Source organism: Haliaeetus leucocephalus, unplaced genomic scaffold (genome assembly GCF_000737465.1).
Source record: "Haliaeetus leucocephalus isolate CR32 unplaced genomic scaffold, Haliaeetus_leucocephalus-4.0 Scaffold92, whole genome shotgun sequence".
Classification (NCBI taxonomy): Eukaryota; Metazoa; Chordata; class Aves; order Accipitriformes; family Accipitridae; genus Haliaeetus; species Haliaeetus leucocephalus.
In genome coordinates this window covers 11,720,841-11,745,127 of record NW_010972528.1, presented here as the reverse complement: position 1 = coordinate 11,745,127, position 24,287 = coordinate 11,720,841, and the positions used below count along the sequence as shown (strand labels likewise).

At 37.4% G+C, this 24,287-nt stretch overlaps 1 protein-coding gene and 1 non-coding gene across 2 annotated transcripts; both read right to left on the bottom strand.

Annotated features, from left to right (window-relative positions):
- Positions 1-4,210: 4,210 nt before the first annotated feature.
- Positions 4,211-4,284, bottom strand: TRNAT-AGU. Its single transcript has one exon. It is a non-coding gene; the product is annotated as a tRNA-Thr (tRNA).
- Positions 4,285-6,541: 2,257 nt separating this feature from the next.
- On the bottom strand, positions 6,542-23,795 carry WDR88 (WD repeat domain 88). Its single transcript, XM_010585237.1, has 8 exons — positions 23,700-23,795; positions 22,903-23,133; positions 19,195-19,283; positions 12,740-12,924; positions 11,324-11,406; positions 9,018-9,086; positions 8,531-8,623; positions 6,542-7,093 (listed from the first exon to the last, which is right to left on the bottom strand). Exons 1-8 carry the CDS (start codon positions 23,793-23,795, stop codon positions 6,956-6,958), a joined length of 984 nt encoding a protein of 327 aa, XP_010583539.1. The 3' UTR covers positions 6,542-6,955.
- Between the last annotated feature and the right edge of the window lie 492 nt (positions 23,796-24,287).

Sequence of the window (24,287 nt, the reverse complement as noted above, 5' to 3'; positions counted from 1 at the left end):
TAAGCTACCTACTACACTTACCTCTTCTCAGGCAATATCAATCATATATTGATATAATAATCACACACCTTCATGTAAAATGTTGCAATATTTTGAGAGATTAAAATAGGAAAAGTATCTTGACAGAAGAATACTAGCCTGTAAAAACATGTACTACATATATTTCTGTAGGTAAGCATAAAATAATCTGAACAGCTAATAAGCACCTTCGAGAAGACTAAAACAGTCCTACATACTAAATTTTCAAGGAACACCTTTATTTAAACCCTTCAAAAGTTATATTTGCAAGTTGAATTTCTACTCCATCGATGAGATGAAGTCAGTTAGGCCCCTTTTCCCAGAAACCGTCCAAATTCATCTGTGAACATGACCAGGCTTAGCACCAGCGTGACCTAACTGCAGAAAGACTGAACTTACTGAGAAGAAAAATAAAACCATAGCTTTAATAACATTGATTTCACCCAAAAGCTCAAAGTGCTTCATACAACATTAATTAACTCTCCCAGCAACTCTGTGAGATCACTAAGTATTACTGTAATTTTGCAGATGGCAAAAGAGATCAAAAGTTAAGAGCAGTGTGCCCAGAGCCAAACAGCAGCTGAGGAGCAAAGAACAGGTCTCTCAGTGTGCAAGGCCAGTCTGACCAGGCACTCTCTCTCTTGTTGGGAATTAAACAGATCACACTTGATTACATGTGTAGTTTCAAATACAAAATTGCAAATACCAGTAGTGTAAGGACCAGGGGGTCTATGAGCACCACTTGCTATATTTTAGAGCAGTTGATAACATGATTATATACAGAGTACAACTGCTTATCACTGGTTATTGATGTGATGGTGTAACATTTGGTTGAGGAGCGGGAGAAGGAAGCTTTTTCAGCTCACATTAAAAATAAAAATGCAAATATTTATGCAAAGACAGCTGTTACTACATGCTACCTGGCAAACCACGTATAAGCTTTAATGCAGTTTTAACACTGTTGACAAATCTGTAACTACAATCTTCCTTCACATTTAAGTGGCCTTCATCTGGCCTATTCCCACATGTAAATGTAAAAGAAAAAAACAAAACCAAAAAAACATACACACTCAACATGCACATTTAGCTTAAGTATTAGTGATTTGTTTAGTAGTTTTAAACTACCTTAGAAACCTATCTTTGTAGAATCTCACATGATAAATAATACAGAATCTTTTTGGCAGAACTAGTATTCTGATGTTTTAACAGAGGTTTGGTTTTTTATCACATGCATTAAAACACTTTACACAATCCCATTGATGAGTATGTTTCTTGCTCTAGCTCTCAACTTAGGAACTAAATATTACCTGTAACAAGGTAATACAAGAAGAAGAATGGCTAAAGGCCTTAATCCTGCAAAAACTTTTGTATGGGATTAGTTTCACTGAAGTTAGCTGGACTGACTGAATAGTCCAGCTGACTACTCCTGCAAGGAAAATCAGTGAGGCGATGTAGCGCTCAGCCAAAATTGAGACCAATTGCAACAGGCCTATCCACTGCTTCCATTTGTGAACCAGAATTTACCCATATTTCCTGTTCTGGGATACTCAAAAAACCCAACCTTTTTGGAGACAGTTGAATTTTCCCTGCTCTATAGACAGCATTTACCCTTCCTCCTTGCAATTATACACAAAGGACAAAACGTAGTGCAAAACGCTGGAAAAAGTGAATGAAGAAAGCAGATGACTTACACCTTTTTAGGCTGACACATTACAGTCTGAAAATATCCAAAGCCCCTCTGCAAGGAAAAGGCTGGTGGCAAATTTTGAAAATAACTGAACACTGAGATATTGCTACTGTCAGCAGAACAGGCACATCTAAGTGAATTTCACATTGTTGAATTTCTTATTAATGTTGTTACCTAAATAAGAAATATAGCAAATTGTCCAGCACAGCAGGCCCTTCACGCTTACCCTCTGGGCAGTCAGTAAAAGCTCAGTGCTCAGATGAAGGGATTTCCTGAATACAGAGTTAAAATATGCGAGTATGAGCCAAAACAAGCAACCTATATGATATTTTTATATATCATTAAATCTATGAAAAAAAAAAAGGCCACAGTTCACTCAATTTACTTAAATATTGGCTTAAAATATTACTTCCCATGTAAGTATGCAGATCATCCTAGAAATCTCTTACAGAAGCTGGGCCTCCATGTTTGTGACTAATGTATACAAATACGGAGTCACTCTTACAGAATCCAGACGAATCACGTCTGTGCTCATGAACTGATTCAGTTTCCGATTTTGTCCTTCTTCCTCAGACGTTTTGAGGCTTTTTTTAGGGTACTTTTAGGAAGTACACAGTGACCAGCCCACTCTGGTGCCATCCTGGCTGGCTCGTCATGCCATTCCTGCTGATGCATCAAAAAAGAGTGTTAACAGTTTTGATACAAACACCCAGATACTCATTAACATCTGTGGTTCTAATCTACAATCTAAAGAACAGAAACTGGATGGAAACTAGCAGAGTAACAGCATATAAACATATCCAGAATAAAGAACCTCTAGATCATCTTTCTCTCCATGCAAGAGCTGTGAACAAGTCTGTTTACAAACAGCATGTGCAAAACCTACCAGAGTATTTGGGTTTTTTTGTTCTTCATTTCAGGCACTATTCTCCTAATGGACAAAAAAGCTGCAAGTGGAGGAAGCGGGGCCCTAACAGGAAAGAAAGAGGTGTCCAGCAAGCACTATTCTAACAGCCAAATCCAGAAGAGAAGCTGTGGGGTCCACGCATGGGGAGGCAGGGAGGACACAGACATGCCTCTCCCTTACATACCAGTGCAGCAGCAGGAGCCCCAGCCAACCCTTTCCTCCAGAGTGGAGTCTGTCCCCATGGTGTCACTGTTCGTGACTGCAGTATTTATTTGACGCTAAACTACTGGGTTTTCCTGATACTAAAATTTCACAGGTCCATGGACTTTGCACCTCATTTGTGGCTCAAAATCAGTGTTAGAAAGTTGCGTGATTTTGTATCAGCTACAAAGGTCAGAGGAACAGAAACATCCTCACAAGATTTTTATTTTCAAAATTCTTGTTTCCTGCAGGATCCAAACTGCCGCTGGTTGAGGAGCAGCAGGGGACCTGGCTGACATTAACCGCAGCTTCTTTTCCCCAAATCTTCCTTAATTGGCACTTTCCAATTGTCTTTAACTCTAGTTCTTCTTATTTTCTTTTAGACAATGCCGATTTATGGATGTTAATCCCAAGATACTCCTAATTTAAAAAAAACATACTGCAACGTACAATTAGGGTTTACTTATATTTACCACCTATCAAATACTATCTTTGTTCCATTTTTACAGTAAATAGTACTCAAAGAAAGATTCCTGCAGGTAAATGTTCTAACCAAAGATGCTCATCCTGGACATTAAGACTTATACATTGCATCTGGGGCTACTGACAGCTGTGATTTGGCCGCAGATCTGAGTCATGAAAACCTCACCCTCCAAATATGCTGTGTGAGGCCCCCAAAATGCCCAAGGATATGGCTGCTAGGCTGGGACTTGTATTAACAGATTTTAAGCCTTTTGTCTTTAGATCTGAGGATGGATTCTGCCTTGGTTTACAGTAACACAAATTTGGAATAATGTCACTGAACCTAATTCACAAGCCTAACAGGGCAGGGTTTGGCCTTTGATTTTTAAAGATGCGTAGGAAAACCTTCTGTCCCTCTACTGTGTCAGTAATTACATGGAGAACAGCACAGAGCACTTACTACAACTTTCACTTGGAAAAGCCAGACTTTATGTAACACAAGAAAGTAGGAAGAGAAGGTAGGGTAGGTGTCCGTACTGATGGGTGACAAAAGCCTCGGCATCAGCCACCTAGCCAACACGCACTCAAACTGTGAGAGGAAAGAACAAAAGGAAAGAATAGCTTCATTTACCTGAGAGACTACTGAAGATCTGGAGACACGAAAAGAAGACATGTGAGAGAGGCATTTGCTTGGCGCTCTATGAATAAAGTCCCGGGGGTGGGGCGTAACCTCCGCTGTAAAGCGCGCAGGGCGCTGCCTGAATTGCGACGACTGTGACTTTTATATACACACGTATATAAAGGCGTTTTTCCTCCTAATTGCAGCGGAGCCGCAGCCCGCCGCCCCCTCCGGCCGCGGCGACACGGGCGGCCCCGGCGCAACCCCGTCCCGTCCCCGCAGCGCCCGAGAGCAAAAGGCGGGCTCCGCCCCGCGCAGGCACCGCTGGGATTCGAACCCAGGATCTCCTGTTTACTAGACAGGCGCTTTAACCAACTAAGCCACGGCGCCGGGCGATAAGTTGAGTTTCCGCGCGGACCCAATACATCGGTCCCGCCGTGCCCCGATACCGTTGCCGGTACCGCCGCCGCAAGCCGGCCCGGCCGCGCTGCCGGCGGAACTGCCCTCGCAGGCCGGCACGATGAGGCAGCGGGCTCGGTCCCGCTGTCGGCTCAGCTCCTGCCGAGGTTCAGACACGCAGCTGCAGCTCAGGGGGGCGAAGGGCGCCTTGTGCTGCCTCTGGAAAGGAACGGCTGCGGCCACGGCTCTGCGGGAGACTTACTTCTCCGTGCGTGACTGCAAATTGCACGCACACGTTAGCATTTGCATTGGCACAACACATGTTAAAGGCTGAAAGAAAATACATAAGTGTCAGCATTTCAAAAAAATATTTATGCAAGATTGCTTACGGTTAGGCTCCAGTCCTGCCTTATCCCAGAGTCTCGATTGCCCAAGGCTCACGGCAAATGCTACCAAGGGAAGATCGGGCCTCGATTACATGGTGCAATCATCTATAATGAAGCAAAACTTAAACTACAATATGCATATGCACACACTGCTTATGTGCTTTATGATCTGTGCACGCACATAACACCAGAGAGCCTGTACCAAACACACACATGTTTGTACAAGTTAAATAACTAGAAGAAGTGATTTGGCTAGTTTTCTACAGAGCTAATTAGAATTCTTCACGCACAATTGATCCTGCCACCAGCAGAACGCCTTCCCTCAGGGCCCCAGCCCTTTAGCCTGTTACCTGCGCAGGGCAGCAAAGGAGGATGCACCGCACCAAGAAACGAAAGGTGTTACCGGGTAGGAATGAGCCATGAGCAAACATGGAGCCTGGCCCACAACCCAAGGTTATGGGGAAAGGATCATCTTCATGAATAGACCTGATTACACACCTGCAGCGTAATCAGAATCTGCAAAGCGTAGAGATTGCTTTGGCAATTTAACAGGCATCTAAGGCATATTTACAGCCAAATTATAGATGTTATTCTTCAGGTAACTCCCACAGAAGGGCAGCCACAGTGACTTGGGTCTAAAACAGTCTCACAACTTTCTCATCAGGTAAGAATGGGGACTGAGTGAATTAGTCAAACTACAGGGGTACAAGAGCGGTTCAGGGCTGAAGACAAGCTGACTCACTTGGCACCCAAGCACTGAACACAGGTGATGGTAATGGACAGAAAACAGCAATAAGTGATAAGACTTACTGATTTTATTAAAACCAGAATGTAAGAATTCATTTTTCCTTGTTTTTCTCAATTTGGGAAATAGAAAGAGGATTCATTCAAAAGAAAATTTCCCACCTCGTCACATTACTAATGCAAAATGAACCAAGCCTCTATAGAGCAACTGCTTTTTTTCCTGTTCAGTGGAAACCGCTTTGTTTCAGCTTTGATTTTTCCAGCTGAAAAGGATAAAGAAAGAAACAAAGAACACTTTCAATTCTAATGTAGCATTAATTATTCTAGGACTAATCTTTTCTAACATACAGAAATTAGTTCAGTATTACTAACTACATTAAAGCCAAATGAATTCAGCTATAAAACATGCATATTTTATGCAATTTGTTTTTGAAAAAAACATGAGGAGCACAGACACAGCATTTTCCTTTAGCCTCTGTAACAAAACAATAATTTTTAATTAAGGCGTAAAGAGGGGAAAAGAACGCTGGAAAATAATACAATTTATCACGTACTACTTATTCAAAGCCATAAATCTGTACAAAACATACTATTCCCTAGAAATATTTTTCATTTAACCTTGATTCAAGTGTAATTGTTGCTACACAATTCACATAATTTAAACAAGGGGAAAAAATCTACCTACTTAGATTTCTTTGTATTCCACAGCTTAACTGCATTCCAGGCTGTCACATGCCCAGATCCACCTATTTCCTCCACTTTAAGTTCCTTTTAGAAAGGAATGTTGAAAAAGTTGAAAACGCTATTTTTAGGAATAAGGCTTCCCAACATTTTGAAACAATTAATATTTTATTAATTGACATTCTCACATACACTGAAAAGATACAATCCTCTCAGGGTTGCTCCTAAGAAAGGGTAGAAAAAATACCACTCTCCTTGTTGGAGGAGTCTTTATTACACAGAATTAATTTGTGCTGCATCACGTCAGACATGAACCACAACTTACTCTCAATGCCTGAAAGCTCCTTTACAAAATTTTTGTAAGAGGTATGGCAACAAGTTAGAAAAAAGTTCATGGTCTTATTCATGGTTTTACTCACAGAACTCTTTCTGATGTTCACTGATAGCAAAGATTCTTTGTTTGCCATAGTAAAGAAGAATGGTTTATCTAAAGAACGGAAGGAAACCTGTCAATAATTTACATATCCACATATTTTCTTTAGTAAATTGAACTCAGAACTAGTGTATTCATTTAAAATTGTTTAAAATTTCCCAAAGGACAAGTAAGTAATTTTATTCTCTAGTACCATGCAGCCTAAGTAAGATTTCTGTTCCTGGGGATTTTATTCTTTACTTGATATATCACAGCTATTTAATGGATTAGTACAATGTATTTTATTATTCTTCATACAGAATACTACAGTAGAGCAAGGTTAGAGGAAAGTCTTAGCTTTATACGTGTATTACATAAAGATGTACAGATACTCCGTTTATACTTAAATGTGTTAACATCCCAAGACTGCTAGATTAATTTAAACATCAGGAGAAACAGAAGGTGGCAATGGCAAAATTTTTCTCACTGGAGAAGACAGACGACAGAATACACACTTGGATATCGTTTCAGAGTCACTACGTTGCAGGCATAAGAAAGTTTTTTCACATTCTTCACACTGGTGTAAATATAACAAAAAATGGCATTTCAGTTAATCACCTGCGACAGATCTGCATTATTTCACTCATGAAGGTACAGCTCTATATTCACACATATATCTAGGCCTCATTTTTGAGATGCACTGCGTATGCATAGCTGTTGTAAACTTGACACAGGTAGTGCTGCTCAAAATTCATTCCTGTGCTGAATCGAGTTTTTTTCCTGAATAGAACTGTATTTTATGTGAACTCTCATTTTATTTTTTTCCAACTAATACAGTATCATACTTTACTTTTTGGGTGGCTTGATGGGTATCCAGTTTTTAGCTGTTCTGTCTTGGTGGTTTGGGGCTTTTTTTGTTTACTTTTTTTTTACCTGACCATTATCTTACTAAAGGAGACATGTAGAAAGAAGAATAAAAAAAGAAAGGAAAATTGATACATAACAGTAATTTTAGATGAAATATTAACCCACTGTAGTCAGTAGAAGGAAGTTTTTCTGCTGACTACACACATACTCATGAAGTCTAATCCAATTCTATCAGAGTCAATGTAACTTGATTCCCAATTCACTACTCGGGAAACTATTTACAAAAAATTTGAGACATTTCTCTAATTGTTTGGTATGCTTTAAGTATTGCTAAAATGCACCAATAATCCTTTCCTGTACCAATTTTAACCATATTCTCAAATTTCTGTTAATTGATACTTGTAGGAATGTACACATTTTCACTGCTGGCAAATTTATAAAACTTATTTAAAAGCTTAAAAAGCTGCTCACTGCTTTTGAATACTTGCTATTCAACAAGAAAGTCTGATAAAATATCGTAGAAATAAGGAAAAAAGTTAGTTGTTTTTCATGCAGTTTCACTTAATGGTTATTGACAAGGATGAAAATACAAGATCTTGCAAATCCACTACCAAAACCAATTGAGGGACTGTAATAAAAAGCACGTTTCAATATCATTAAGCTTGTTAATGTTCTTCTTTGCTAACACCTATTTATAATTCATGTTTTAGAAGTCAGAATACATACAGTCTCAGCTTTAAAAAGACACTCCTCAGAATTCATATAAGTTGATTTATGTCCAGGAGCACATGAATATTATCTGCCTTGGTTTAGGAATACTCCTATATAAACAGCCAATTACTCTGCAGAAGCACCAGGTACAGAAAACCAAAATATGTTTATTTTTAAAAGTACACATATGTGGCTGTTTTCTAAAACCAAAAATGCACCTGTATATGAAAACTGGTGTCCTTACCAAAATCATTTTTTAGAAGTACTGTTATTACTACATCCCACTCCCAACAAAGGATTTGACAATTTTTACAAAGAGAGAACAAACACAATAAATTTGTGTTTTCAGCCCAGAAATTTGACAGCTTTCCTTTAACATTCAAATTTTCTTTCTGAATAAAGTACAAGATGTGGTTAAAAAACAAAGTGATAGAACCTGAGCAATTTTTGAGCCTCTTGCTTTTCTGATTTCTATCACTGAAGGAATATGATCCATCTTTTCAATATTCCACAATCTCAAAGTAGAATCCTGTGAAAAAGATGCAATTATTTTGATGTGTTTGCATATTACCAAAAGAGTGATTTACATCATTCCCCTAAGGATGAAATCTCATCTCATCAGATGAACCCTCTCAATATGAGAGCTAAACTCTCTCACATTTAAATATCATGTCTTTGGAAACAATCTTTAGCAATCTTAAACTGACCGCACATTTTAAAATAACCAAAAATAAACATACTTACCAAATTCTTTTAAAGATTTTCTGTAATTACTTGAGGTAAATACTGGTTACAACTTAGCACTTTTATGAGCAACTTGACCATTGTTAAATTTAATCCAAAAAAAGCTGAAAACAAGGGATGAAATCTTCACATCCATTTATAAGTTAGCTCCTGAAACTACATCAGGAATTAGTGATTACCTTTGAGGCTGAAAGAATCCATTTCTTGTTTTTGCTAATCGCAACATCTGTCACCCAGTCCAAATGACCCTACAGTAAAGCAAAATTAAACTATAACACAAGAAAAAAAAGTTATTATTTTTATTATAATAAAAACAACTATTGGTACCATAAATGCATTTTGAAATGCAGTGAGAAAATTCTTATCTAGACTGCCTCATGTCCAGTCAAGAAAAAAATGTTGCTATGAAGTTCATACTTTCCTACATACACCTGAAAACAGTGGCTGTTACCATCTCTGGTAAGCAGCCCAACAGTTGTAGCACTTAGAAGTATGACAGTTACACAGTTACCATGGGTTTAAGCTCCATTTAAGCATAGGTCTTTTCTGTTTTTTAAAGAGTTTAATAAAGAATTGTAAAGAGAGAGTTGACTTCTAATACTCATTACCTAAAAAATCTTGAGGCTGTTTATTGTGTTATAATGGAGGGAAGAGCTGTAGGAACAGACAGCGGCTTCGCCCCATTTTAAGGGAAGAAAACCAGTTCTGAAAGCAGGCCAAGTCAAGCAGCTGTATTGGATATCCTTGTTCTGACAACAGCAGCACAGCTGATCTGAGGTTAACAGCATTGATTTGGCATAAGAATAGAAACAGGTTAATATCTAAAGTGAATTATTTATTCCAGCTAGGGAGGTTATTCAAACATGAATGCTATTAACAGATAAAACTCCTAAAGTGTCATTTTGATAGACAAATGCCACACCTGAGACATACAATAAAAATATGAACATACATTTTTCCAGTACAGAGTAGTCAAACATGCATACATCAACCATAATTTTTATAGCAGAATCTTTAAAACATGTTTTTAAATTTAGTTATGAGCCCAGAATATAATTATACCAAGGCACAGATACTAAACTGGAATTCTCCATAGTTACAAAGATATTAGTATTTAAACAGATGCCTTCTTTTTTATGGGAAACAGAGTTAGTTACAGTGATTGCTGTGAACTGGGAATTCTGCAGTAGCTGTATTATGTAAAGCACCGATGCTGGTGGAGAATGTGTACTGTTACTGCTCAAAAGGTTTAATCAGTAGAGTTCCAGTTCCGGAGGGTAGGTAAGCTTACATTTAAGGTAATGGGTGTGAGGGACAGGCTTATGAGCTCTCCTATACGAAGATGCTGTCTTGGATGTGACAGCAGTTGAAAGCTATTTTTAAGCCCAAGGTTTTGAAGGAAAGTGGTCTTTTCTGAGATCTTCCAGGTGGGCTTGTTCATGACTGTTTTAACTATGTGTTGAATAGTGTATGCAGTAAGGAAAAAAAAAAAAAAAAAAAAAAGTCCATTAAAATTGTATTTACGTAAGATAGGAAAGAGCCAAGGTTGCAAATCTGAACTCTGACATTGCTTGCCTTCTGTGAAATTAATATTTGCAAAATGCATGCACATAACTTTATGAATACTGTTAATCCTTTTCTTTGGCCCACATGTCTGATCATTAGTTCAAGTCTTGTGGATTGTTTCCACTAAAATAAGAAACAAATGAAGGGTATGGTAATACAATATGGTATGTCTGCAAAAAATAAAAGTCATGGTGGTACAAAAAAAACCTAGTGAGAGTTGGATTTTTTTTTTTTTTTTTTTATGCAGGTATTACTTACCACCTCAAATTTTGGGTAGTATTACCATGGATATGGAAGAAAAGAGGAGGCCTAGCTCTAAGCAGGAATAGCTAAACACTGAATTGCTACCTCATTTGCAGAATTGTCTATCCTAAAAAATACTGTAACATGGTGGACCACATCCCTGTCACTATAAGCAGTAATGTAAACTATGTAACCTAGTGACTGAGCTAAGCTTGACAACCTCAACACCTATATTTACATTTTTTTTAAATGCTTCCCTTTTAATATACCATTTTCTGTGGACATAAGCAAACATGTAAACATACACATGTAGAGGAGTGTGGCATTTCAAAATGAATATATGCACTATCTAGGCTCTTGTTACTTGCTGGAAGAAACTCTCTCCTAAAACACAGGTGCAACTCCATTTAATTTAATCCTTAAATGAGCTTGTTCATAAAAAGAGAAATGCAATAGCTTATTAACAAGTGACTTGACAAAGGTATCTTTGTAGCTAACTGTATAAGAATATACTCTTCTAGGAAAATAAATCACAGAAATCCAGGATATATTCCTGCCAGTATCTAAAAAGGACGGGCAAATCTATTTGCCAGATAATGAAATATACTGTGCTTTTAAACCAGCAATACATTTTACACCTTCTCATCAAACCAGTGACCAAGTAAGAGCTCAGTACCTTTAAGCTTAGCTTTTTATAGCCTGCATCTGTATCCCATATAGCTATAGTGTTGTCATATCCACCAGACACAACAAGGGATGCTGAAATGTAAAAACAGAATACTTTATCTTTGCTTTTTCATACAGACTAATAAAAGAGGCTCCTTCTAACAACGAGTCAGACTTTATAAAAAAATATAAATAACGAGCTATCAGTCATGCCTTAACAAGACAGCAAAGTTCCTTTTAGCTACTCTTGTTAATGTTCTTAATTTTGTAAATATTAATCCATTAACTTAGCAAACATACAACTGAGTGGAAAAAACCACGCATGAAAATTTTGTTGACTTAGAAAATTAAGGAGATACCTAAAATTTAGAAGATAGAGAATACTTGCAGAATTTTTAGGTCAACTGTGAATAAAAACAAAAAAGTAGAGTTTAGTGTGGAAAGCATGCTTTCAGATTCCAATATTCACAGGCCTATCTGCAGTTGCATGTCTTCAAGCCACAGGTATAGTTTTCCCCATAGAGCGCTGTTTATTTTTCTGAGTTGCCTAACTCAGAAGGCACTGTTTGGGTATGACTGCAGATTAACCCACTGTCAGGAGTCATCTTTACTGGAGTATTCAGATGTGAAGTGGCAGAAGAAAACAATTAGATCACAATGTACAGAAATTCTTATTAGTCCAGCCCAGTGAAGAGAAGTTGTTTCAGTGCAGTAGCAGTTTGCAGTAACACTAATTTCATGTTGTGGAGGGACCAGGAGTTGTCTAAGAACTAGTGAAAGTAATGCAACTAGGGCAGTAAGAAATAGCTCCCCATTACCTCCACGCAGATATAGGTAAACTGGAGAGTTTGTTTCTTCCTCCTGTTCTCCTCCTATTCATCCAAACATCAAGGAGACATCAAGTTCCAGGTGCCAAAATGTCTTGCTATAACTCATAAATATAATCTACTTTGAACATGGTAGTTTATGTGCTCCATCAGTGTAGCTGAGAACATCCATGAAGTTTTTCAGAAGTACATTACTAGCATATGTTGTTTGGGCTGGGAAGTAACGTTACTTTTGGGGGTACTAACAAAGAGATACACATTTTCCTAATTATGACAAATCAGTACAGTATTTACTGAACATCTTTTTTCAACTAACTAATGTTAGGAGAATATCTGCAAATGCTAAGTTAATCTTCTAACATGGTATTGTGCTTTTACTCCATTATGATCTTTTTATTATACCTTTTGATGGGTATATCAATTAAGCAAGTGTTCCAGTTGCCTGGTTGACAGAACATCAACTTCAATTTACTTATTTACATGGATATAATTTTCTCATAATTTAACATGTTATCTCAGAAATGATGAATTAATTACCTACATGATTACCTATACATAGGTATTGAGATACATCATGCACCAGTATTAAGATAACTCACCATCTTGGCTAAAAAGGCAGGAACTAACAGAACCCTCATGTCCTTCGTTCAGGGAAACAGGTTCATGACACCGAAATTCTTCTGTCTTTATATCCCATATTTTTAAGCTTTTGTCCCAGGATGCTGTGCACAAGTAATGACCATCAGAGGTAAAGCAGCAATCTGAGATAGCATTGCTGTGTCCCCTGAAACACGGATGAAAACCACGGTAAGAGTAAGCTTTTGTAACCATTACAAATCTCTCAAAGAGCCTCCTGCAACATTGAGCACCCTGTCTCCATCCAGTAAAGCATCATAAGCATATCCTGAATCTTAACCATACAAATAGTTCTGTAAAGTCTCTGGAGCTGCTTACAACCTCACACCCAGCACAGGCTTAAATCCCGTATTGGATTAGGTCATTTTGCAGGACTGAACCCTAGCTGTTAAGTCATAAGTGACCAGCTATTTTTTTTTGTTGAACGCAGCTTCACAAGAAATTGTTCAGCAGCTACAACACAACCACACTTTACTAAAAGTATATTACAAAAAAAAGCCACCCGTTTTTCATTAAATAAATAGCACACATCTACCTCTACATGTAAATTTCAACTCAAACATTCAGAGGAAAAAGATTAAACAATCCTAGATTAAAGTCTAATTTTGGAAGCAGTGATACCCATCAGAAAAGAAATCTGGATGTTCCAGAAATGGGTGAGGACTCTAGTGCTTCCTGAAATCTACAGTGGGGAAAGGATTACGAGCATCTCTTACAGGAAACAATGCTATAGTCACTGCAATTTAAAAGAAACATTACAATGTTCCAGATTGAATTTCCCATCCAAAGTAATTCCTAATCCCTCAAAGAGAATTTTATTACAGTGTTTAAAGGCAGACTCTCCCTCTGATTATTGTTTTAGGAATTCAAAGCTAAATTGGTTGAGTTTATTTAAAGCCATTGATATTTTTAATGGTTGATTTGACATTTTTATTGTTGCATACTTCTTTCTTAAAATGATAACAATATCCTAAATTGACATAATGTTTTTACTGTATTACTGACTTCAGTGAGAGATATAAAAGTTTAGCATGTGAAAGCTCAGGAAATCATACTGAGCAAGGCTTCTGGTACTGGGCATGACCTCCAAAAGCATATATGGAAAAATGATCTCTGTACTCAGAGAGTGGCCATAATTGGTTCACTGTGAAAATGAAAGTACATAGTGAGCAGGGGTCCACAGCATCTGTCTTGAATCCAGTCCTGTTTCATACTTCCATTAACAATGTAGATGATGAGATAAATAGTACAGATGTGAAATGAAGCCGAAGAGGGTCTGCAGTTATACAAGGGAGAAGATTAAAATTCAGAATTATCTTCACAAATTGAAGAAATTATCAAGAAAATAAAGGGTTGTAACAGTCTCTATAGGAAACAATGCTGTCATCACTGCAGTTTGCAGGAGGCTTACAGTGTTTAATCGACTATCTAATATGCACACTGCCTGATCAGGTCAATTTTTTCAAGTCTGACATTCTGTAGTAACATAAAATAATCAACTGCACAGATAAGGAGTGGGAACAATGGACTGCATCACAATTCTGCAAAAAAGGATGCAACAAATACCAACTCCTCTTCACCATCATGCTGTCAAAAAAAAAGAGTAAATCTCATCCCAGGATGTATGAACAGAGGCACATCCAGAGAGAAGCATGTAATAATAATTCATTTCTATTTTTTTCCAGTTAGAGGGAATACTGTTTACATTATGGGACCATATAATTCAAGAAAAATGTGGGCCAGTTGGAAAGATCTCAGAGATTAACAACAAGAATGATTAGTAAAATAGGAAATAGTAATTAAATATTAAATTAATAAGGATGGTTTAATCTACTGAAAAGATGACTCATATAATAGAAGTTCTTAGGTATATATTAAAATGTAGAAGAAAACAAGCAAATAATCTGATCTCCATGTCTAAAGTGGATCTACACAGAAACATGTGAGCTTACGCTGCAGCCAAAATAGCCCACCTTAGGAAAATCTTTCTAATGATTAACACAGTGAGACAACAGAACAGATTGTTTGGAAGTCTGTGAGGTCTTCACTGGAGCTCATTACAAGCAGAGTAGATCATTCTGTGGTTGCTCTCAGGACCATGAATTTTATGAAGGGCTAAGGTGATCTGGTTGCAGTGCAAAACCTAATTATCACAAAATATTCTGTAAGAACTCACAATTAATTATCAATTTCCAACATCTAGATATATTTTTCTCCTTTTCCTCGGCATTATTTTTGCTTCACTCCATGATGTTTTTAAAGACTTCACTATTCTAAGTAATACTTTACCTCCTCATTTATCAATGATTTTACATTTTTCCTAATTGGTAGAAATTAGAACAAGTTTACACTGCAGTACCATATTGCATATGCTATCTTCTGCTGCTATACATACCCAAGAACCTAGAAGCTCTAAAAAAAATAGCACTAGAAACGCTTACAGTCATCAAAATACAATTTTTCAATTATTTACAGCAGGAAGCTTGAGTGGACCATTATATTCACACTTTCTATATATGTCATTTGCTTGTGTATTACTGTATTTAGTTCAACAATTATTGTTCATTTTCTTTAGTACAAATATTATCATAAATCTCACTGATAATTGTGAAAGGTGCAAATAATGCCATAGATAATTAACTATAGTATTGTTTCTGTTGTGGTTTAACCCCAGCCAGCAACTAAGCACCACGCTGCTGCTCACTCACTTCCCCCCCACCCAGTGGGATGGGGGAGAGAATCGGAAAAAAAGTAAAACTCGTGGGTTGAGATAAGAATAGAACAGAAAAGAAGAAACTAATAATGATAACACTAATAAAATGACAATAGTAATAATAAAACGATTGGAATATACAAGTGATGTACAAACCTGCTGACCAATGCCCAGTTAGTCTGCGAGCGGCAATCCCCCCACCCCCACTCCCCCCAGTTTACATACTGGGCATGACATCACATGGTATAGAATACCTCTTTGGCCAGTTGGGGTCAGCTGTCCTGGCTGTGTCCCCTCCCAAATTCTTGTGCCCCTCTAGCCTTCTTGCTGGCTGGGCATCAGAAGCTGAAAAATCCTTGACTTTAGTCTAAACACTACTCAGCAACAACTGAAAACATCAGTGTTATCAACATTCTTCACATACTGAACTCAAAACATAGCACTGTACCAGCTACTAGGAAGACAGTTAACTACATCCCAGCTGAAACGAGGACACCCTGTAGTAACTTACTTCTCTGCTCCATTCCTGAAAATAAGTCCGGAAGTGTGGCCCCCTAATGCCAATGACAGTTAACTGCTTAGACTCTTAGGGAGTACTTAAGCAGGTAATTATACTTTAAGACACAAATAGCTCCATTAAAATAATGTAAACAAAATACATCCTGATAGTGTCATCTAACAGAAACAGGTATTCTAATAAAGGTATTATGATCCATTTGTTGCAATTTTTATTTTTAAATCCAAATTATTTTACCATCAGGCTCTGATTCACAAGAGCACATTAACCATATGCTAATTTAACATTTGTAAGAGTGCTTATATATTTTAAAGCTGATTCTGCAGGAATGGCAAACTCCCTGAACTGTAGTCCTGAGTGGAAGCCTCATAGGACTGAGGTCTCACTAGAGAAATTACCTTCGAAGGGAAATTATTGTTCAAAAAAGAATCACTGTTGGTCTAATTTTGGCCCATTATCTCCTTTTTATAAGCCTATTCTGAATAATACTGGGTTTAATGTCTTACAGATAAGTTTCTTTTGCCTTTCTCAAGTAAGGGTATTTGAACTGAATTAATTAATTTTCTCATTTTTTTGTAAGAAATTAAAAAAGAAAAACAACACCAAGAGCTGCATAAACAAGACGTAAGAGTCCTAAGTCTTACCTTGGATATGTGCTACTAGTGTTGCACTTCGTGCATCAGAAACATATACTGTATTTTCTTTGTCTGAACCAGATACCACATATCTACCATCACAAGAAATATTACATGAAGTTACAATGCCTTCATGTTCTACTGTCCACTAAAGAGAAAATAAAAGATTTTAGAAACAGCTTGAGGGTTAGAGAGAGTTTTACAACAGACTTTCTATAATGGGTAAGCAGATTCAGAAAGAATGCTTCTGTTATTACTTTGTTTTGGTAAAAGCTGATAGCTGTCTTTATATCCAATTTTTTTACTTTTGCTTTGGCAATAAACTTAAAATTAGACAAGGCCAACCTGTTTAAATCCTAAAATGCTAATTTAATCAATCTGAAATGTATCTTCTGAGGCAGGTTATTATTATCATACCCATTTGTATCTGAAATAACTGAGACATGTTCATCAAGAGACTAACCCAAGATCAAGCAATTATCAGTACCAAAGCTAGGACTAAAACTCAAGCCTACCTACCCTAACTATATTGTATTGTGCTAACAGAGAATGTTGTGTTTTCTTATTTATCAATAACAAAGCAATTAATCTGAATTTTACAGTTGTACCTTCTGCAAGATGCATTCAAAAGGATACATACAACTATTTTTCCTGTTTCCATATCCCAAGCCTTGACCGTGTTATCATATGATGATGTTATCATTCTAAAAATTATGTTAATGAAAACAGCAATCAATATTTTTACGTAAAAGAAGGTATTTTAAAAATAAATGACAACACTTAATTCTGACAATGATTCAACATCCTCACACCCACTGATTTAAAATAGATTTTTAAAGGCTACAGCAAAAATTATTGCATAGCTTAGTTGAAAAAAGGATTATTTATATATCAGATAGAAACTAATAATAAAAATGTCATGTATGTTATTTTCAGTGCAAGCAGCCAACTTAATTTCATTTCATCCATTACAAGATATTTAATTATTTCTAACGTTAAAATAATTTTAAAGCCATTACATTGTCTTTTCTTTAATGAATGTGAAGTGTTCTTGTCAGTAGGGTTTTTTGGATTTTCAGTGGTTATGTTGCTGGGCAACCCTCTACCACAAATGCTGCTCTGCATAAACAAAAAGCCACATCAGACAACAAAGCTATTCAGTAAAGTTTACTAAAACTGGCAGGCTTCCATTAAACGGGAGGTCAAAAATTTTTTCCTTACACAGTTTTATTAAAATATTCCCAAATATCTAAAGTATTATTTATATTGAAAAGTCACCGGATGTGACAAATATTTTCCATACCATTGTGGCTTTTTATTTTGATAAAGTTCATAAACTGTCACTTTTATACATTTTGCCCAAGAAACTTGATGCATTAACATTCTAAAAACTAAAAATACAATTATATTACTAAAATCTTTATTTTCTCCACGCCTGTATAGTTCCTGCAACCAACACAATCTCTGTTCCTAAGCGGAAACATGTTAACGCAAAAGACCACATGAAGTTTTATGAACTGGCAGCATTTTTGACTGGAAAGTAGTTTCCAGGGCTGTACACAATGGTATTTTACTTGCTGTTCAGCAATTTTCAAAAAAATACACAATTGCAATAGGCAGCTTACCATGTGTGCTATTCAGTGATCAAAAAACTAATCGCTCAACTCTACAATCTGGTAAAAATTGATTTAAACTATGACTTAATGACAAAATATGCCAGAAATAGTACCCCTGGAGGCACTGCATGACCCACTGAACTGAATCTTAATATATGCTGCAATTGTTTTAATTATTATGTCCACAGATTGACACTAGATTAAGATGCATTTCTTCTTTAATTGACAGGATAGGCTTAATGGAAAGGCTATAGAATATTAATAAACAATACAGACAGAAAAGAACTTTTATGAATGTATAAATCTCCCTGACAGATGAACCCTTGAACCTTGGCTAATTCAATGTTGTTCTTTTATACAAGTGATATATATTTATATACCCCTTTCAGAATATATGGCAAAGATAGACTTCTAGCCCCTTATAACTCAGAATTAGACAAGTCCTTCGCTCTAAAAGAGGCCATAATCTATCAGGCTATTCCAACATGCATTTAAGACAATAAAAAGATTCCTGTTTGATTCAGCAGACATCATAGGTAAAACAGAAAAGATTTAAGAGTTCCTGTACAAATTGTAGGTGAGAACAAGGGGAGATTTATGGTAGTCCATGTGGATGAAGGAGTCTGGCAGTGAACAGTCTGCTAGCAGAGTATGGACAGCATAAATGAAAGTGCAAGGATGGAGAGAAGTAGGAGGAGTGTATGGAGGAAGGGAGGTGTAAGACAAAATTATAACAGACTGACATCATGGAGCATGAAAGTAAGCAAAATAAGTTTGACTTTCATGTAGCACAAGTTAGGAACCTATAGGAAGGACTGAAAAACTAACTTATTTGTTCTAAATTTTGTACTGTTTCCACATGCACTGATATTGAACCTTAAAAATCACAAAACCCGTAACTTTTTTTTTTTAATAAATTAAGATAGAAAATGGTCACCTTCTGTCATCAGGAGTCAAGTTGCACTCAGAAATTGGGGCAGTGTGTTCTTCTTCAAACACTTGAATAGGAAAACCTTTCTCAACATCCTTGAATAAATCCAAATGAGTTTGATTAGGAAGTGCTTTGCTAAATTGTAAAAAAATACAAAGCATCACAAAACAAGGGAAAACAAAACTTGTGAAATCAGTAAAGTTAGTCTTACTTTAGTTACTCTTACAATCTCAGACTCTCAAGATTGACTAAAACAGAGTTCTTCACCTATCACACCCAGACTTCCATTTATCTCCTTCCCATCATAACAGTTTTCACCAGAAATTTCTTGAAGAGTCCTCCTTAGACTCTCACATCCATGTCCATACCTATGAAGAAAGACTTGCCAGGATTTAAACTAATACATGGCTTTCCATTTTCATTCACATAGTTAAAACTCACACTCTCAAGGCCTGCCATCCCTGTATCAATTATTGCAACATCATTTTCTTCACAAATGCAGTCTCCCCTGTTTGTATCCATGTGCAATGCTCTTCCACAGATCTCCCTTTACTATCTGTATTATGTTATTCCCTGTTTATGTTCCTTCATTGATTCCTCGTTCTCAGTCACAAATACAAGCCTCTTGTCTTCAAATACAAAGCTCTTTGTGATTTATCCCCAGGCATCTCCCTTCTGCCCTACCTTTGATACCAGCCTTTGTCACTCAGTTGTTACATTTTCAAAGTGTGAGTTCCCCTTTGCTGTCCTTCATGTTCTGAAGGAGTCACCAATAAATAACTGGCAATCCCTCTCATAATACAAAATCCCACTTAAATGCCTGTTTTGATTCCTACAACAGCAATCAACAGATTGCTGAAGTGCTGAGATGATGACCCATACTGCATTACTGCTTCATTTATCATAGAATCATTTAGGTTGGAAAAGACCTTTAAGATCATCGGGTCCAACTGTCAACATAACACTGCCAAGTCCACCACTAAACCATGTCCCTAAGTGCCACATCTACACGTCTTTTAAATAGTTCCAGGGATGGTGACCCAACCACTTCCCTGGGCAGCCTGTTCCGGTGTTTGACAACCCTTTTGGTGAAGAAATTTTTCCTAATATCCAACATAATCCTCCACAGCACAACTTGAGGCCATTACATTTCTCCACCATTTTCGATCTACTTAGATTTACACAGAGAGTTTTAAGTGATTTCAGGAAGGGACTATCTTTTTGTCATATGTGTATAATGTTCAAAGCATAGTGCAGTCCTAACCCATGAGTAAAGCCTTGAAGTTCTTTAGTAATACAAATAAAAATATGAATCAAGTTTTACAAATGGATCACAGTGCCTGACTTCTAAACGTCAAAACAACAAAAAAAATCAGGACTGCTGACGTGCAGAGTAGCTCACAGATCAAAGTATCACAGCATCAGTCATCATACCTCCCTCTAGGTAAATAATCTTCTATTTCCATGATGAACCCAATTATTTGAATTAGATTTTTGATTGCATAAGTACTAAGAGATTTCAGAACCAGTCTGGAAGCATACAACAGAAACTCCCTTCATTGTGTGTTCTTTATTTGTCTTCAGTATGAGAATAAAAGCTTACACCTCTGACTACTACTTCCCTTTTCAACATCGTCAAGTCTCAGATATAGAGCTGCTTCCTTACACGGACCTTCACTTGAAGGAGCTATCCTTCTAACTTGGCAACTCTTGATAACACACAAAACTGGAGTGAAAGTAAATTTTTCACTTTTTCGCTTATTTTCTGAATGTGTGTCAGTGCACTACAGGCCTAACAACTGACACTAGAATCATTAGGAATGTCTCTAAGACCACAGGAAAAAAAAATAGATCACAGTTACCGTATGTTCTTGTTCTATTTTTCTGAGTCAAAAAAGCCTTGCAGTCACAACTGCCCTTCTAGACTTATCTAGTCTTTGTCTGCTGTGTGCCCTACTAACCTTTGTTTCCCCAGAGATGTGTGGGCGGTCAGTAAGGTACTGTCTGTTCTCAAGAGGAATTTCAAATGCTTTCTCATTACACTCAATTATTTGATAATCTACTCTTTCAATGGAGAAGAAAGAGAACCCCAAAGTGAAATTGTCAGGGCTGGCTTAGCCCCCCACAACCAAGTCCTCTGTACCCTCCCAAATTCTAATTGCTTCAGCTGTTCCTGCAGAGGAGGAAATTAGGCTTGTCCAGACAAAATTAATCTTGTCAAAATAAATGAACATCATTTTGCCTATACATTGCTATCAGAAAGTTCCCAACACTCAGGCAAATACTTTTAGATGGATTCTGAAAAATAAGTATTGGTCAACAAGTGTTGAATAAATCTTTCTTAGATAAAAATTACAAAGATAAAATTTCTTAGACAGATTAACCCTTTCACACTTCAGGCAAGTGGCACAGTATAGCCTTTCCAGCAAAAAGAACATTCATGGATCTACAGTGCTTAAAAAAATTAATCTATTATCTTATTTTCAGGTCTTGATTTCAGTTTACTTACATGTAAGACAGCTGAATACCATTTTGCTAAAGACAGAAAAATAAAAGTTCCAGTTCTGAGTTCAGACAAAGCAGGAAAGGTTGGAACTGTCAATCCAACAGTTATTAAACTGTAAATGTCATGACTAACACACTGAGATACTTATATTTCTCCTATCTACAGTATTTGCTTAAGAGCTCCACGTGTTTATTTACTTAGGAACTGATCATTAAAAGACAGGACTTTTTTCATTCTAGACTTCCTGGTTTCTTGGATCTAGCCATCTACAGCTCTTGGGTAACACAATGGTGCTAACCTGAAAATTGCCTGGACTTTTCACACCTTTGGGGTTCTTGGGCTTTTTAAGTATGTCTGAAAAAAGGTTTGGATTATGTTAGAAACCTAGTACTGCATTGGTAAGAAGTCAACACTTTAGATCCGTTAAAAAATTATTTCATTTGTATTCATATCATATGAAGGCATTACTATAACTCATCACCAATTCTTGAATCAAATCGTGACTGTTTAATCTATGCCAGATCTCAATGCCTGCAATCTATTTAGCCCAGCTGCATTGTCATTGGCTTGCATAAAATTCAAGGGCTCACATAACCTTATGTCCCCAAGCTATCTTTTAGACTATACTTAGATTTGATCACCCAGAATCTGTACACTTCCCCAGTTCAGATCCTGCCAGCCCAAGGTGGCTGGAATTTTAGAGAAACCTCAGTTAACTACACAAAACTTGGAAAGGCAAGAAAATAAAGGGTGCAAGTTGAGATTTAAATAAAAGGAAAAAGCAAGCAACAAGTATGAAAACACTACAGCCATGCTGTGTGATCCCTAACTTCTACTTGTCCTCCACAAACAGTCACATACATAAACAAGTCAGAAAAAGGAACTTCCAGGAGAAAAAGAGTAAGCTTTGTGTATCAACTTACAGTTTTAAAATATTAATAATCTGGAGTTCTGATTCAGTGTATGCTACATATGCTTACAAGAGTCACCCTTTAATGCCAAAGAATATGTTTGAAGTATGAAATAGGAGTTTTACTATTTATCTGTGACTACAAAAACATTTACAGTTGCTATTTTTAAGCTTGTATAAGATATCTTCAGAAAGCTCCTTGATGATTCAGTCAACCTTCATGCCTGTATAACATTCCTTGTTTGATTTCAGCTTTAAGATTTTTTTTTAATTTGTTGTTGCTGCGTTCATAACATACCCAGAGCTTCACTGTTCTATCATAAGAGCATGAAAGTATTTTTGTGTCTTCAAAGCAAAAATGGCAGGAGCTCACAGTATCACTGTGTCCTCTCAGAATTTTAAATTGGATCTGTAAAGGAACAGAGCAAAGTTTAGGAATCTTTTTCCTTGAAATTATTTTTGACAGCTTAGTCCACGAGGGGGAGTATGAAAGCAAGAACCAGATTTTAAGTTCCACTTGTCTGGGAAGAGTTCACATCCTTTCCTTGGTACTAGCTTGGAGAAGATTTACCAAATCTGGTTCAGAAAGGAAGGCTGATGGATGTGGATTTTATTTTTATTTTTCTGGAGGGGAAGCAGGGGGGTTTTTTTGGTTAAGGTTTCCCAATTCTTCTTCCTCTCATGAAAAGTAATACTGATCTTTAAATCTCATGAAGTCGATCTCTCAAGTCTTTCAAACACTTGTTTCCTTAACTCTGGCCCATCAAAGGGCAGCACATCAAGCTTTCAGGCCACACGTTTTACCCAAGGACATTACAAATTTTGTCAAAGATATTTTGAAAAGGCTCTTCTTCAGTCATTTGGGAGCTTGCTCATGACTGTCCAGCATGCATTTGAGTGAACAGAGCTAACAAAAATACTGCTGCCAAGAGCATTAACCACACGTAAAGCGACAGCGAGCTTCTCAACCCTCAGCTTCCAGCAGCCCCCGACTACCCCACGGGCAGGGAGCCCGGCCTGCCGGAGACCTCCCCGCCCGCCGACGCCAGGCCCTGCCTCTCTCCCTCCCTCCCTCCGTCCACAGCCACAGAGTACCTGCGCCCTCAGCTCACGGTCCTCCCAGCGACCCTCTGCCGGGGAAGGTGTCGGCCCCAAGGCCAAGGGGTCCCCACGGCTGCTCCCCGCCGCCATTGGGCTCCGCGCGCTACCTCAGGTGGCGGCGGCTCCCGCCGAAACGCCTTTGAAGCTTTAACAGGGGACAGACTCCGAGCAACTGCCGTGCGAGGCAGCTGTCGGGTTTATTTTTTTCCTGTAACGGAGGCAACCTCAAGGCCCAATTTCTTATTTCTCCTTCTGTCGCTCAAGTTTATTGTTGAATTTACGTTTAAAACACGCACAATCTGTGTGTCAACGTGAGACTACTACATCACTTTGCTCTCATCAAGAGCTGTCACAAAGCTGTGGATACTAAAAAATACATTAAATCAGGCCCCAGAGAACTGCCATCGACAACAGTGAATTTCAGTTAAGGCTTCTGTTCCTAGTTTTAAGCAGAAATATTCTTTTGGTTTCCTTGTGCACCTGGAAAGAAGTTCTGTGGGTCTGTTTTAATAGCCTGATCATTCACAAAGCAGGTCAGTATACTTTCATAGTTTATGTTAAAATAATTCTACAAGATGACAA